Source organism: Chenopodium quinoa, unplaced genomic scaffold, assembly GCF_001683475.1.
Source record: "Chenopodium quinoa cultivar QQ74 unplaced genomic scaffold, ASM168347v1, whole genome shotgun sequence".
NCBI classification, from domain to species: domain Eukaryota; kingdom Viridiplantae; phylum Streptophyta; class Magnoliopsida; order Caryophyllales; family Amaranthaceae; genus Chenopodium; species Chenopodium quinoa.
In genome coordinates this window covers 706775-721106 of record NW_018743197.1, presented here as the reverse complement: position 1 = coordinate 721106, position 14332 = coordinate 706775, and the positions used below count along the sequence as shown (strand labels likewise).

The 14332-nt window shown below is 36.4% G+C and overlaps 1 protein-coding gene across 4 annotated transcripts; it reads left to right on the top strand.

The window, feature by feature from the left end:
* The first annotated feature begins 3409 nt into the window (after positions 1-3409).
* On the top strand, positions 3410-13706 carry LOC110733193 (protein argonaute 1-like). Of its 4 annotated transcripts, none has more exons than XM_021913203.1 (22): positions 3410-3572; positions 4550-5256; positions 5340-5548; positions 5629-5781; positions 5871-6004; positions 6094-6203; positions 6582-6688; positions 6811-6949; positions 7039-7155; positions 7828-7935; positions 8508-8579; positions 9079-9201; positions 9368-9542; positions 9616-9875; positions 10153-10295; positions 10386-10448; positions 10529-10592; positions 10687-10822; positions 10907-10980; positions 11092-11186; positions 13155-13186; positions 13287-13706. In XM_021913203.1, exons 2-22 carry the CDS (start codon positions 4561-4563, stop codon positions 13505-13507), a joined length of 3231 nt encoding a protein of 1076 aa, XP_021768895.1. In that variant the 5' UTR covers positions 3410-3572; positions 4550-4560; the 3' UTR covers positions 13508-13706. The 4 variants fall into 4 exon arrangements, with proteins under 4 accessions (XP_021768895.1, XP_021768896.1, XP_021768894.1 ...); XM_021913204.1 differs by having other exon boundaries at positions 4531-5256; XM_021913202.1 differs by having other exon boundaries at positions 4502-5256.
* Positions 13707-14332: the final 626 nt, after the last annotated feature.

Below are 14332 nucleotides of genomic sequence, written 5' to 3'. Positions count from 1 at the left end.
TCCAGGAGATCGTTAACCATGACTGAAAGTTCGGGGATGAAGGTACAAATCCAACCTAAAAGAGATTGAACCTGCCCTAAAAATAGACCTCTACTTTACTTTTCTCGTATTCATGTGCGCTTTCTGACTAACATACAATCAATAGGTTAACCCTAAACCTGTTTAGTCTATGTTGGTTGAATATTAATGCACAAACAAATCTATTATTGACGATCACTTGAATTATAATCATATTATCCTAAACAATATTATTAATTTATCTTATTAAGCGTGATTACAAGTACAAATTCCATTTAAACATGCATAAAAGGTGTAATCAAGCAATAACAATAAAAATATCAAGCAACATAACAACAATAATATTTTCAATAAAGCAGTATAATATTAGCAAGATCCTAGGCATGATACTAACAATATTAATAACAAACCCTAACATGTCACTAAACATTAAAGATCAATTAGCCCTAACATGACGCTAACATGATATTAGGAAAGAAATAGGAAGCATCATACAAACATACATGATATTAGAAATTATAGTTATTACCCTTAACATGATACTAGGAATCATAAAGACATCCTAACATGATACTAGGAATTAAAATAATTAAAGCATAATTTCTATATCAAATGAATAATAAAGCAATTAAATTACTTAATTCGATGCCTCGTACCTTTTTCTAATAACAAAATACACACGTTAGTAACTTTAAGAAAAATAATAAATCAAACAATTAATTTAAATAATTGAAATAGAGTTTTGGGACCAAACCCTAAGAAATTATCAACCTTTCACGTCTAGGGAGAAGGCAACTTCGAACTTGGCTAGTTGTGTCTAGAACTAATGAGTGTGAGGAATTTTGAAATAGGGAAGGTTTAGAAAAAGAATAGAGAGATGATGGTTGTGAATGATGAAAAACGGGGAAATACGACCTCTATTTATAGGAAAAAATAGCACGGGATCAAAGAAAGTCATATTCGAAATAAAATACCTCATGTCGCCAATGATAGGAGTCAGCGCCAGACGACAGGAGTAAGCTCCAGACGACAAGAGCAACGACAGGCAACAGCTGCAGCGCGAGACGACAACTTTGTCGTCTCGCGCTGATTCAAAAGTACAACACGCTTGTACGTGGAATCATCTTTTTAAACGGTTAAACAAGTAATTCCTCGTCTAAACAGATTTAAAATCATATTTGTGACAAATAATATATTTTATTCAAAATAAAACATCTTTAAAAATATAATTACCAATCCTAATCTTATTAGAATAAAAAAGAACCTTCTAGATATTCCTAGAAGATTAAAATCAATCATAATCACTTTAGGAATAATAATTAATAGGCCCTCCTCTAGATCAATGGGCCACATGTAAAGTCATTGGGGCAAATTTAATTTAATCCATAACTTCCTCATTATTCATCGGAATTAGGCTTATAATATATTGTTGGAAAGCTCTTTTCGAGCCCAATCCAACTACACTATTATTGGACCTTTATCGTGGACCAAACCAAATTGGACTGACTATTTTCATAAATAAAGTAAGAAAAGAAATATTTTTGAAAATAGAAAGAGAAATATTTTAATAAAAACATCCCCATCACTAGACTTTTCACACTTTCACTTCGTTCGATAATCAAATGACGTGAAAGGTATTCATCATTGGGTTTGTTTTTGGGGAGACACATTTGGGTGTCTACAACCATATTGCATGTTTAAAGGGAATATGTAATTAGAATCACGCCTAATAAGATAATTTGGACGACCGGTTTAGGTTCCTTTTTAATCTTGTTATTAATTGAAGTGATCACCAGTATTTTAGAATTATACGTTGCATTAATATTCAACCAATTTAGCATAATTATAGTTTGGAGCAAATTGAATATTTTGTTTGCATGCCTTTGAAATCGCAGCAATCACTTTTCACTATAAGAGTAGAGGCCAATACGGGCGAATGTGACTCCATGAATCACTTTATACCATCATCCCCGATCCTCCTTTTGTGGTTCCGAACCATATGGAGTTAGTAATTTCATGGATTATGAATAGGGTGTAACCTTCACTGGTCAATCGTTGTTGCCTTTCGTTATCCCTTTATTCGTGGTTGCCTTAAATGATCCGTGAACGGTTTACAAGTTTCTTAAAAACTTGTTGGTGGTTCCTTACTTTCCTTGTCCCTAATCGTATATGTCAATTCCCACTTTCTATGAGTGCCAAGCATATTCACAAAATGTTTCAACGTAGGCGCACTTCAAACGACACCTACAATTACCTAGTTACCCCCACCGCCCAGCCACCACGCGGGAACTCGCCGCACTTCCTCCTTTCCTCGTCGGAATTGGCCGCACCTCCCCCTCCCATCCTTGAAAAACCTTCCCATGCCCACGCAAACCCTAGAAATCGTCCACCTACCCAAGCAACGACACAAGCCAAGCCACAACACAAGCCAACCCACGCAAATCTAGCTTCTCCGCCGCCCAAGATTCCCATACAAGCCACAAGGAGCAGCAAGTTCGCGATTTCCAACACAAGCTACGACAGACAACGGTTTTCAGGGGGCGGCGAGGTGGTGGGGGTGGTGCAAATATGGGCGGCGAGTTTAAGTGAGGTGGTGGCTGGGCGGTGGAGTGGCTGGGAAAGTGGGAAAGAGGGGTTGTGTGGTGGTGGTGGTGATTCCCTTTGTTTTGTAAAATAAACAACATTCTACATAAAAAGGGTTTCATTTCATTCTCTTTCATTCCCTTTGCTCATTCCATTCTGATTACCTCTGCAAACCAAACAACATACTACATAGAAAGGGTTTCCTTGATATTAGTACAACTATTTAGTTTTGTTGTAACAATATTGGAGTGATTATATTTATTTATTTAACTAGCCAACAATCAAACTTCCACCTACAAAGCTAATGCAAGTAGTTGCCAAATAAAACTGTCGACAATCAATCACCAAGCATGCCCTAAATCTATCACAAATTGCCCCTAATTGCTAATACAAATAGTTGATCAGAATAACTTAAAATAACAGCCGAAAATGAATCGCCCAACAAGCCCTAAATTTATCACCAACTAAAAAAAATAAAAATTGACAATCAGTCTCCAAACAATCCCTAGATCTATCACAAATTGCCCTTGAGAGTTCTATCATATATACTGGTAAAGTTTTTGAAAGCAAAAATCCTAAGAAAAGACCTATCCAACTTGTCGAATTTATGCAATGCCACGTACTCACATAATTCCACATCACCAACTAAGAGGTCCCACACATAATCCCATTGGGGTCACTTCTTCCAATCCTGCCACTCCCACATCATCACCAAACGCATTCATCCAAACACTTAAAAACAAACCCTTTAAGGGGTAAAATGGTCATTTCACAACCCCATTGCTGGCTTTATATACTGCATTTCTTCGTAGATTATTGGCTTTTGGTTAGAAGACGCCGTTTTTAATTTATTTTAGCTATTTTCTCTCTCCTCCTTTTCGCTCTCTCTCCACTCTCTGTCGGGTACTCGGCGGCGAGAGGAAATTGTTTCCGATAGTGTAAAAATTGTGTCTTTTTAGGTCAAATCAGCGGTATTTTTCTTCAATTTTTGCTGTATTTTTGCTCTGATTTCATGGATCTAGTTTATCTCTTCTGTGATTTTGTTGAATTGCTTGCATTCCGATTTTAAAGGCGGTTTTTTTTTTGCCCTAAGTTGTTGTTCTGGGTTTGTTTGGGTTTTGTAAGATCGTTGTGTTTTTCTTCGCAATTTGGATCTAATTTTGTGTTTTTTGTTGATGTTTTTGATGTTTGATTTTGTTGGTTTTGTGCGATTATAGGGTTACTTTTGGGGAATTTTTGGGTTAGGGTTTGGTTATTTTTTTTATCGGCTGTGTACTTGTTTGGTTTGAATTGTGCGATATTGAAATTTGTGACTTTTGATTTGATGATGTTTTGAATTCTGGTTATAAAAATTTGTGTTTTTGTGTGTGTGTGTGTGTTTTTTTTTTTTTTTTTTTTTTTTTTTTTTTTTTTTTTTTTTTTGTTTTGTGTTGTGTTTATGCTGTTGCTGTTTGTGTAATTTTGATTCTGTGTACACATTCATAAAGTGTCTTTTTTTGGCTTGAGAATGATGGCTTTGTTACTATTTATGTCGTTTTTCCAACTTTGTTTTGTTTGCTTGCTTTGCTGTTGTTGATGATGGTTGAGCATATGGAATGAAATTGTGTGTTTTGCACTCATTTAAATTTCCTCTTTTACCTTTAATCTAATTCCATGCCCTTGCGACAAGTTTTATGATGTACATTAGTCAATTGAATCGAAATCGCTTTGGATCATTGTTCGTTTTACTAGACTTGGTAAAACATGTATTGTATACTTGTTGAAGCTCTTTTTTTCTGTTGTTCATTATTGGTTTATTTTCAAGTTTGTATTTTTTTGATAGTGGGAGGAATTTTTGTTTTGCTTTAACTTTTGTTGTTCTAAGTGTATCGATATGCTGGGTGGCTGTTGTATGTGATAGGTAATTTTTGTCTCGGTGATTTATTGAAGCTTTTCATATTTGTTGAAGCGGTTGGCAAAATGGTGAGGAAGAAGAGAACTGAACAACATGGGGAAGGAGAGAGCTCTCATCCCCAGCAAGCTGGAGGGACTGGAGGAAGAGGCGGAGGTGGTCAATCTATGCTACCTCAACAAGCTGCTGGTGGTTACCCAGGTGCAGGAAGAGGTTGGGGGCCCCAGGGACAAGGAGGTCGTGGAGGATATGGTGGTGGACGTGGCGGCGGCCAGCGTGGTGGCATGTCCTTGCAACAGTCTGGTGGGTCTGCAGAGTACCAAGGCAGGGGTGCTCAGCAGCATCCACGAGGTGGGGCCCCACCTCAGCGCCGCGGTAGTAGCGGTGCTGGTAGTGGCCGTGGTGGTGGTCCTATCAGTGGGTCCTATCGCCCTTCAGTTCCCGAGCTGCACCAAGCTTCCCAGGGTTCCTACCAACCTGGGGGTCAGCCTATTCAAGCGATGACTCCTGGAATGCCGGCAGAACAGGGTGAGGCCAGTTCGTCTGTGTCCCCTTTGGAGGCTGGATCATCCCAGGTTCAGCAGCAGTTTGAACAACTGTCTGTTGAAGAGCCATCTTCTCAGGCTATTCAGCCTTTGCCTGCTAGTAGCAAGTCAGTGAGGTTCCCCCTTCGTCCTGGGAAGGGTAGCACTGGCACCAGGTGCATTGTGAAAGCGAATCACTTCTTTGCTGAATTGCCTGATAAGGATTTGCACCAATATGATGTAATAACTATCTCTATCTATTTGTCTCTCTTTCATTCCTTTGTATCTCTATGTGCTGTTTACATGATTGGTAATTGTTACAGGTTTCAATCGTGCCAGAGGTGACATCACGGGGTGTGAACCGTGCTGTTATGGCACAGTTGGTGAAGTTGTATAGAGAATCTCATCTTGGAAGGCGACTTCCGGCTTATGATGGAAGAAAAAGTCTATATACTGCAGGCCCTCTACCATTTACCAGTAAAGAATTTAGAATTACACTTGTTGACGAGGATGATGGAACTGGGGCACCAAGGTCTGGTCTATACATTGGTTTCTCATTATATAAATGTTTGATGTGGTTGGTTATTTGTTAAGGTATGATATTTTTTGTAGCAGGAGAGAGAGAGAGTTTAAGGTTGTGATCAAGCTGGCTGCACGAGTAGACTTGCACCATTTGGGGATGTTTCTGCAAGGAAGGCAGGCTGATGCACCTCAGGAGGCTCTCCAGGTTCTTGACATAGTATTGCGTGAATTGCCCACCACGCGGTGCGTTCTCGTTTTGCTTCATTTTTTGGTACTGTTGTATCCGGTTACCTTTATGTTTTTGCACTGACATGGTTATCTCAAATCTGCAGTTATTCACCAGTAGGTCGCTCTTTTTACTCTCCCCATCTAGGGCGGAGACAGCCGCTGGGAGAGGGTTTAGAAAGCTGGCGTGGATTTTATCAGAGTATCCGACCGACTCAGATGGGTCTATCTTTGAATATAGGTTAATTTCATGATACTGCCTGTATTTTAATTTATATCAATCAGCTATGTTTTCTTCCTTTATGCTAAATATTTTAATGTGGTTTGCAGATATGTCTTCGACTGCTTTCATTGAGCCATTGCCTGTCATTGACTTTGTGACCCAACTGCTGAACCGGGATGTAACTTCTAGGCCATTGTCCGATTCCGATCGAGTGAAGGCAAGTGTGTTCTATCTTTTCCCTTTGTGTTTTGCATCTCTCTCAAATGTATATATAACACTTACCCAATAAGTACCATTATTCCTTTTTATTTTACATTTGATTATTTTTTTATTTAAATTTCTGACATTTGTTATTGGGAAGATAAAGATGGGAATGGAATGGTGAGAGTAAACTGATGAGTGGTTGATGTGTTAATTTCCTTGGAAAAAAGGCTGTGGGGTTGTCATTTATAATTATATGCTTGTATGTGCGGATTGCCTTTTGGCTAGCTTATAATATGTTTTCCTAGGAAAAACTTAACGCATGGTTTTCCCTATTCTGCTCTGCCTTAATATATTTTATTTCTTATTTTTTCATTTCTTTTGGTGACAACAGATTAAGAAGGCTCTAAGAGGGGTTAAGGTTGAAGTTACACACCGTGGTAATATGCGTAGAAAATACAGAATTTCTGGACTAACTTCCCAGGCAACAAGAGAACTCACGTAAGGCCTTCCTGATTGTTTTCAATTTGCCTGCTTCAAAAAACAAATGATTTAGCTGTTCTGTTTTTTTTATATGCTTTCAAATGTTGATCATGGCTATTTTTTCTACTATTTTGGTTTAGTTTTCCTGTTGATGAAAGGGGAACGATGAAGTCAGTTGTGGAGTATTTCTATGAGACCTACGGATTTGTAATCCAACACACACAGTGGCCATGTCTTCAAGTTGGAAACCAACAGAGGCCAAATTATTTGCCCATGGAGGTTGTTAGCTGTGTGGTCATCATTTCTTGCGTCTGTATGGTTAACATTTAATCCTCCTATGAGTGTCTGATGGGTACCTTATTATGTAGGTTTGCAAGATTGTTGAAGGGCAACGATATTCTAAAAGATTAAATGAAAGACAAATTACAGCTTTGCTGAAGGTTACTTGTCAACGTCCTCAAGAGAGGGAGCGTGACATTGTTCAGGTTTGTCTCATGGGTGCTCCTGTACCTGCTTTTGTTTGATCCTTCTTATTGTTTGCTTCTTTTAATATATATGTGTATATATATATATATATATATATATATATATATATATATAATTTGTTTTGAGTAATTTGTAAAAGTAAATTTGTCCCTCCTAAATCATACTTCATATTTTATCAAAAGTGGGCATGTGGCTTGGTTTATCTGACTATCTTTGTTGCTCACTTGTACCATTGTCATGCTTGTACTAGCTTGGCTGTGTAACTGTCTTTTTTCTCAACACGTTGGTATACCCCTTTTTGTATGGGGATTCATGTTTGAGGTTTGCCCTTTTTATTATTTATCTCATTTTATGGATTTTCTTGGTGGGCTAAACTAATTCGACATCTTTGGAAGATATGTAAAGAAAATATGACATGTTAAAGTGGTCTTCCTCAAATGTATTTAAAAATTTTTCGGTGATCTTTTGTGGTTGCGGTCAGCACTTTACTAAGTTGATACCTTTTGAAGATATATAACGAAAATAGGACTTGTTTTGTTTGAAAGTGGTATTCCTCAAATGGATATAAATTTTTTTTTGGTGATCTTTTGTGGTTACAGCCAGCACTTAACTTACAAGTGTGATGCTATTCAATGTTAATTTAACACTGTTCCTTGTTGCTTCTTTTTCAGACTGTCCATCACAATGCATATCATGCTGATCCTTATGCCCAAGAATTTGGGATTAAAATTGATGAGAGGCTTGCTAGTGTTGAAGCACGTGTTCTTCCTGCTCCGTGGGTATGTAATGTAAAATTGTTGTATTTGGTCAAGATATTATCCTGCTAGTGTTTATATTGTTCATTTAAATCAATCATTATGTGTAGGAGCTAGCAAGGATTGAAATGAGTTAGATATAATAGAAAGGACTATATGAATTATGAAGAACAAATTTGATTAGTAATTTTTAAAAAAATTGCTGTGAAGCCATAGAGGATAATGATTTGAAAGAACCATTTTGTTTTCACCTGCATGTTGAGACGCGTAACTAATTTGTGCTTGTGGTATTTTTTCTCATTTAGGTGGTAATTTAATAATCAATTATAGAGCAAATACTAATCTTGGGTGGGTACACCGCACCTGGGTGTATATTAAAAACGTCTATGAATTTGTATGGAATCAAGAAAATACTACGGTTATTTTCCATTAAAAACAAATATCTGCATTATGCTTTTTTTTATTCCTTTTTTTTTTTTTTGGGGGGGGGGGGGCGGTAAAAGCTCAAAATTTCCAAATCATTGCAGGTTCATCTCACTGAAATTAATCTAAAATATGCTGTTGATTGTAACTTTCTTTTTCTTTTTTTTTTGCAGCTCAAATACCATGATAGTGGTAGGGAGAAGAACTGTCTACCCCAAGTTGGTCAGTGGAATATGATGAACAAAGTAATTTTTTGGCTCATTCTGCATTTTCAATTGTTCACTATCCAGTTCTAGGTGATCCTGTTTAAATTGGTTCGAGCTATATTTGTTCATGAGGTTATGCTAGTATGATGTATGTTACTTATTTTTGTTTATTTATTTATCTATCTATTTCTTTTTTAACATGCAGAATTCATATCTGGTGGTTATTTGAGTAAATATGTACTCAAGTCTTTAATTGTGGCTGATGCTTGTATGTATCATATTGGTGTGGAATCATGTCTTTTTTGAAACATGTATCATATTTGCGTTGCTAATGTTGTAAAATGTTTTCTTATATCATCAATGAATTGGAATTCTTATCATTCTGAATGATTTCTCTCCATGTTCTGTCGTGTTGTTTTGATTAAATGTGCTTGTTCCTGTTGATAATGGTAAGGGATTATGCTGAAATTAGGTAGCAAAATACATTTAGGCTTCCTTGTGTCATGATTGGTATTTATTCTTTTATTTTTTTCGACAGAAAATGGTTAACGGGGGAACAGTGAACAATTGGTTCTGCATAAATTTTTCACGCAATGTGCAAGATGGTGTTGCTCGTAGTTTTTGCTCTGAGCTTGCGCAAATGTGTCATATTTCTGGCATGGTAAGTATCTTCTACAGTATTCTTTGATGTTTGTGGACTCAATGTTTAATTTTTCTGTTATGTTATGATATGCTATAATTCATGTTCTCTTTCCTTGCTTTTATTTTCATTTTTTTCTATGGCGGCTTTTTTTTTTTTGTAAACTTTTTCTTGTGTATATTCTCAGAGCTACAATCCAGAACCTGTACTTCCAGGTATCTCTGCTCGCCCAGACCAGGTTGAAAAGGCTTTAAAAACTCGATATCATGATGCCATGACTATTATGAGTAAATCGCAGCAGCAGAAAAAGGAGATTGATTTGCTTATAGTCATTCTTCCCGATAACAATGGCTCTCTCTATGGTAATAACTATTACTATTGAGTGCAATATAGTTACTTTTAATGATTTTGTAACTGATAAATTTCTTGTTTCAGGTGATCTAAAAAGGATCTGTGAAACTGAACTTGGAATTGTTTCACAATGTTGCTTGACCAAACATGTGTTTAAGATGAGTAAGCAATATTTGGCAAATGTTGCTCTGAAAATTAATGTGAAGGTTGGTGGAAGGAATACTGTCCTTGTTGATGCAATATCAAGGCGCATACCACTTGTCAGCGACCGACCAACAATTATATTTGGTGCTGATGTTACCCATCCTCACCCTGGAGAAGATTCCAGTCCATCCATTGCTGCTGTAAGTATCTTTGTGTTTGCTCTTTTATACTGCCCCATCCATATTTAACTTTTCTGCTTTTATTTTTTTAATTAATTTATTTATTTCTTCTTTGAATAAAATTTTTGACCCAATTTTGAAATTCTTTTCGAAGATGAATCTGCACATTTGCCTGTTTATATTTGATATACGAAGTATGCTGGTCTTAGGATCTGGACTGGGAGTTGTTTGCTGTAATGCTTTTTTGTTTTTTGTGTTTTTTTTTTGTCAAACTTAAACAAATGTCCTGTGGTTTCAGGTCGTTGCCTCTCAAGATTGGCCTGAAGTCACAAAGTATGCTGGTCTGGTATCTGCTCAAGCACATCGTCAGGAGCTGATCCAAGATTTGTACAAAACCTGGCAAGATCCCAGCAGGGGTCAAATTACCGGAGGAATGATCAAGTATTATAGCTGCTTGTGCTACTGACTTTTCCCTTCTTTCAAGATATATAAATTTTGCATTAGCTTATGCATTTCAAAATTGTTTTGTAGGGAACTCCTCATATCTTTCCGTAGGTCAACAGGCCACAAACCACTGAGGATCATATTTTACAGGTTCTCTTTTACATTTTTTTTCTGTTTGTTAGATTTGGTCTTGTGCTTTTTCCTTGACCCTTTCTGTTATCTGCGTGAAGGGATGGGGTGAGTGAGGGTCAATTTTATCAAGTGTTGCTGTATGAACTTGATGCTATTCGAAAGGTCAAACTTCCTTCCTTTAGTTTACTTTTGTCACCATTAATTTTAAATTTGTTGGCATCATTTATTGACCTTTTATTTGTCATTGTTCTAGCAGGCATGTGCTTCGTTGGAGCCAGATTACCAACCGCCTGTGACATTTGTTGTGGTCCAAAAACGTCATCATACAAGACTATTTGCCAACAACCATCATGATCGACACTCAGTTGATAGGAGTGGAAACATATTGCCTGGTCATTATTCTGTACTTTTATTTTTGAATGGCCAGATCTAATATTTTAATCTGTTTTATGAACTCGCTTTGTTTGATGTTACAGGTACTGTTGTTGATTCTAAGATATGTCACCCAACTGAATTTGACTTTTACCTATGTAGTCATGCTGGCATTCAGGTTTTTCCTTACACCTTGCAGAGCTCAATTGTTGTATATTTCATCTTATGGTGGATTATAATTTGTTTAAAGCCTTTTGGATTTTAACTTTGTATCTGTTCATGATTGTAGGGTACTAGCAGGCCAGCACATTATCATGTCTTGTGGGATGAAAATAACTTTACAGCTGACGAGTTACAGTCCTTGACGAATAACCTATGCTATACGTAAGTTCCTTGGGTTATCTGAATTTTCTCTGTTTGTTGGATAGTGTTTGTGTTTCTTAGTCCTACCAGCTTATTTTCTGTGTATTCTGTAGTAAAGTTACCCACTTCCCACAAGTTCATATAGAGGGGGAGAAGTAAGAGGGAGTTGCAATATTGGTTTTATTTTTTATTTTTTTATACTGAAGAGATACTATAGAGATACTGCTTTGAGTCCCCATGATTCTTTAGCTTGCCCTTTTCTTTTCATTTCTTTCGTTGCTGGTAGACTAAGTCTTTGCTGAGAATTCTTCTCTCCTTGTCTGATAAGACCGTAAGATGTTGAGAAAGAAGAATGTTGGTACTTAAGATTTACTGTTCTAAAAGTTTGAAAAAGGGTTTAGGGGTTTAGTATGTAATTTTTTTTTTTCTAGTTTTCATGGGTTATTGGTTGAAAAGAAGGCTTTTCTAGTGGTCGTTTGCTTGACATAGGATGTAAACATTTCCATGAAATTCGTATATATGTGGGTATTAAATTTTGTAATGAAATTCATGGGGACTTGTTAAAGTTACTTGGTTAGCCCCTAGTGGGACTATGTAAGCCACTTAATTGTGTTTGTGTCAACCAAACAGCTACTTAATTGGAATAAAGTGGTCAATTGATTTTGCTATTAAACCTTTTCCTTGATTTAGTAGCTGTTGGACGTCTGTTAATAATTTTAATTTTCTTGCCTTTTTCCTCTTTTTATTAATAATATACATCGTATATCTTTTTTGTAGAAAACAAATTCCATATATTGTTTTTTTATTTTTATTTTTTATGATGATTAATTTAGTATGCAGAAAAATTATATTATCTTCTTTTCACTAGCCGCACTTCTTCCTGCAATGTGAATATTCCCCCTTCAGTTTTTATGATTAACCTTTGATGTAGTTGTCTTTGAGGATTGGGATTGTTCGTGAGTAGGGAGGTTGAGAATTAAAATATTGAGTATTGATCTGTGTGACATTAGGTTTTTATTCTTTAGTTTGGTGTGAGACATATTTTGCCAACTCTGGTGGTTAATAAAAAGTAGCTTAATGAAGGCGTGTTGAATTTTTTGAATTAATGTAGAATATGCCAATTGCTACCTCAATATCTTGTTCAATTGCAAGTTCTGATTTGATTTAGCTCAGAATATTGAATTATGATATGAGAGGACTAGGTTTGTAGGCATGTATTTGTAGCATATGTTAGAATTTCATTGTGAAAGCTCGACAGTATTGTAGTCATTAAGGCTTAAGTTCTTTAATTAAATGGAAAGAGGTTTGAAGATTTTTGATGAGTAAGGACTAAGGAGTGAGATTGGATCAGTTGTCAAACTTGAGTAATTTAAGTAGAGTGAGAGGGTTCTGAGCTTGTGAGTAGAGTCAATTGTAGTGTGTACATTAGTATTTTGACAAGGTTTGTAGGCATGTATTTGTAGCATATGTTAGAATTTCATTGTGAAAGCTCGACAGTATTGTAGTCATTAAGGCTTAAGTTCTTTAATTAAATGGAAAGAGGTTTGAAGATTTTCGATGAGTAAGGACTAAGGAGTGAGATTGGATCAGTTGTCAAACTTGAGTAATTTAAGTAGAGTGAGAGGGTTCTAAGCTTGTGACTAGTGTCAATTGTAGTGTATACATTAGTATTTTGACAAAAAAGCTTTGAGTAGCTTGTTTTTCCGATTTTTTTTTACTTAAATCAGTTTTCCTACCATCTGAATTTGTAATAGACGTCTGCTTGGTATGGTTATTATTATCTCTAGCTGTGCATGAGATGCCTTAAACTGTATAGTTTTGCATGAAGTCTGTGCTAGCTATCTGATGAAGGCACTGTTGAATTGAGAGGGAAAACTGTATTTGTAATAGACATCTGTGCTTGTTTATAAATTTAAATCTCCTCTTTTCTTTGTATTTTAAACATACTTTCTTTTTGGCTATTGGGCTGGTGGTGTCAACTTTTGACAGATATGCAAGGTGTACTCGATCTGTTTCAATCGGTTAGTCTTTCTTCCTTGTCTTAATGATTTCATGATAGTCTTGTATGGTATACTTCAGTGTTCAGTACTCCTATTCTAATATTTTTCACCTATCTGACAGTTCCACCGGCTTATTATGCCCATCTTGCTGCATTTCGTGCTCGCTTCTACATGGAGCCAGAGACCTCAGACAGTGGCTCCATGACTAGTGGGGCTGCTGCTGGTCGTGGAGGCATGGCCGCTGCTGGTGGACGAAGTACAAGATCGCCCACTTCTAATGCTGCTGTGCGTCCTCTTCCTGTTCTGAAAGAGAATGTCAAGAAAGTCATGTTTTACTGTTGAAAGTCTTCCATATGGTTTGCTGAATTAACTTATGAATTGGGTCTTGGATGTTTGGAGAAATACTGCTTCACGTTTTTATTGGCCTGTGTGTTATGATTTGCATTTGTGTGTGAAACCCATTAGTGTTTTACTCGTCTCAAGTACTTTGAGTGCACCTTGTCTGAAATATTTGATTAATCTGATGTGGTGGTTAACTGTATGAATGCTGGTTTCCCTCTTTTTTTTTTTTTTTTTTTTTTTTTAGTTTTGTTATTTTTTTTTATAGTTCAGTTTTTTCTTTGTTTTGGTATTAGTAAAAACGAAATAACGAAGGCCTTTTTATAGTCTTAACAGCTAGATTATGAGCACTATAAATCTCATTGCATTCCCTCGTAAATACGACAATGTCACAAGGCAGACTTGGCAATACCACTACTACTAAGTATTACTAGCCTTCTTCCTAGGGTAGTTTGTGGAATCCATATACACCACTACTATAAGTTTGACTAGCCTTCTTCTTAGGGTAGTTTGTGGGATCCATATACTAACTTGCTAAATATGTGCAATAATTTTTTTCTTTCCACTTTTAGTAACTTTTTGTCAACAGAATGACAGTATTACCTTTAAACAACTTAGACATCTAATTAAATCACTAACCTAATTTAACTATTTTACCTAATCAATCTGACTATGGTAATCAATTTCACCAAAAACCATCTATCTTCATCAAAATCACTCATTTCTCTAACTTTTCTTCGTCTGGTTCGTGCGTATGAGTTTGTGGGGGTGGTTTTTAGGGGTTTTAGATTTGGTTTGTGGGGGTGGTGTGAGTTTTGTGTGGATAGG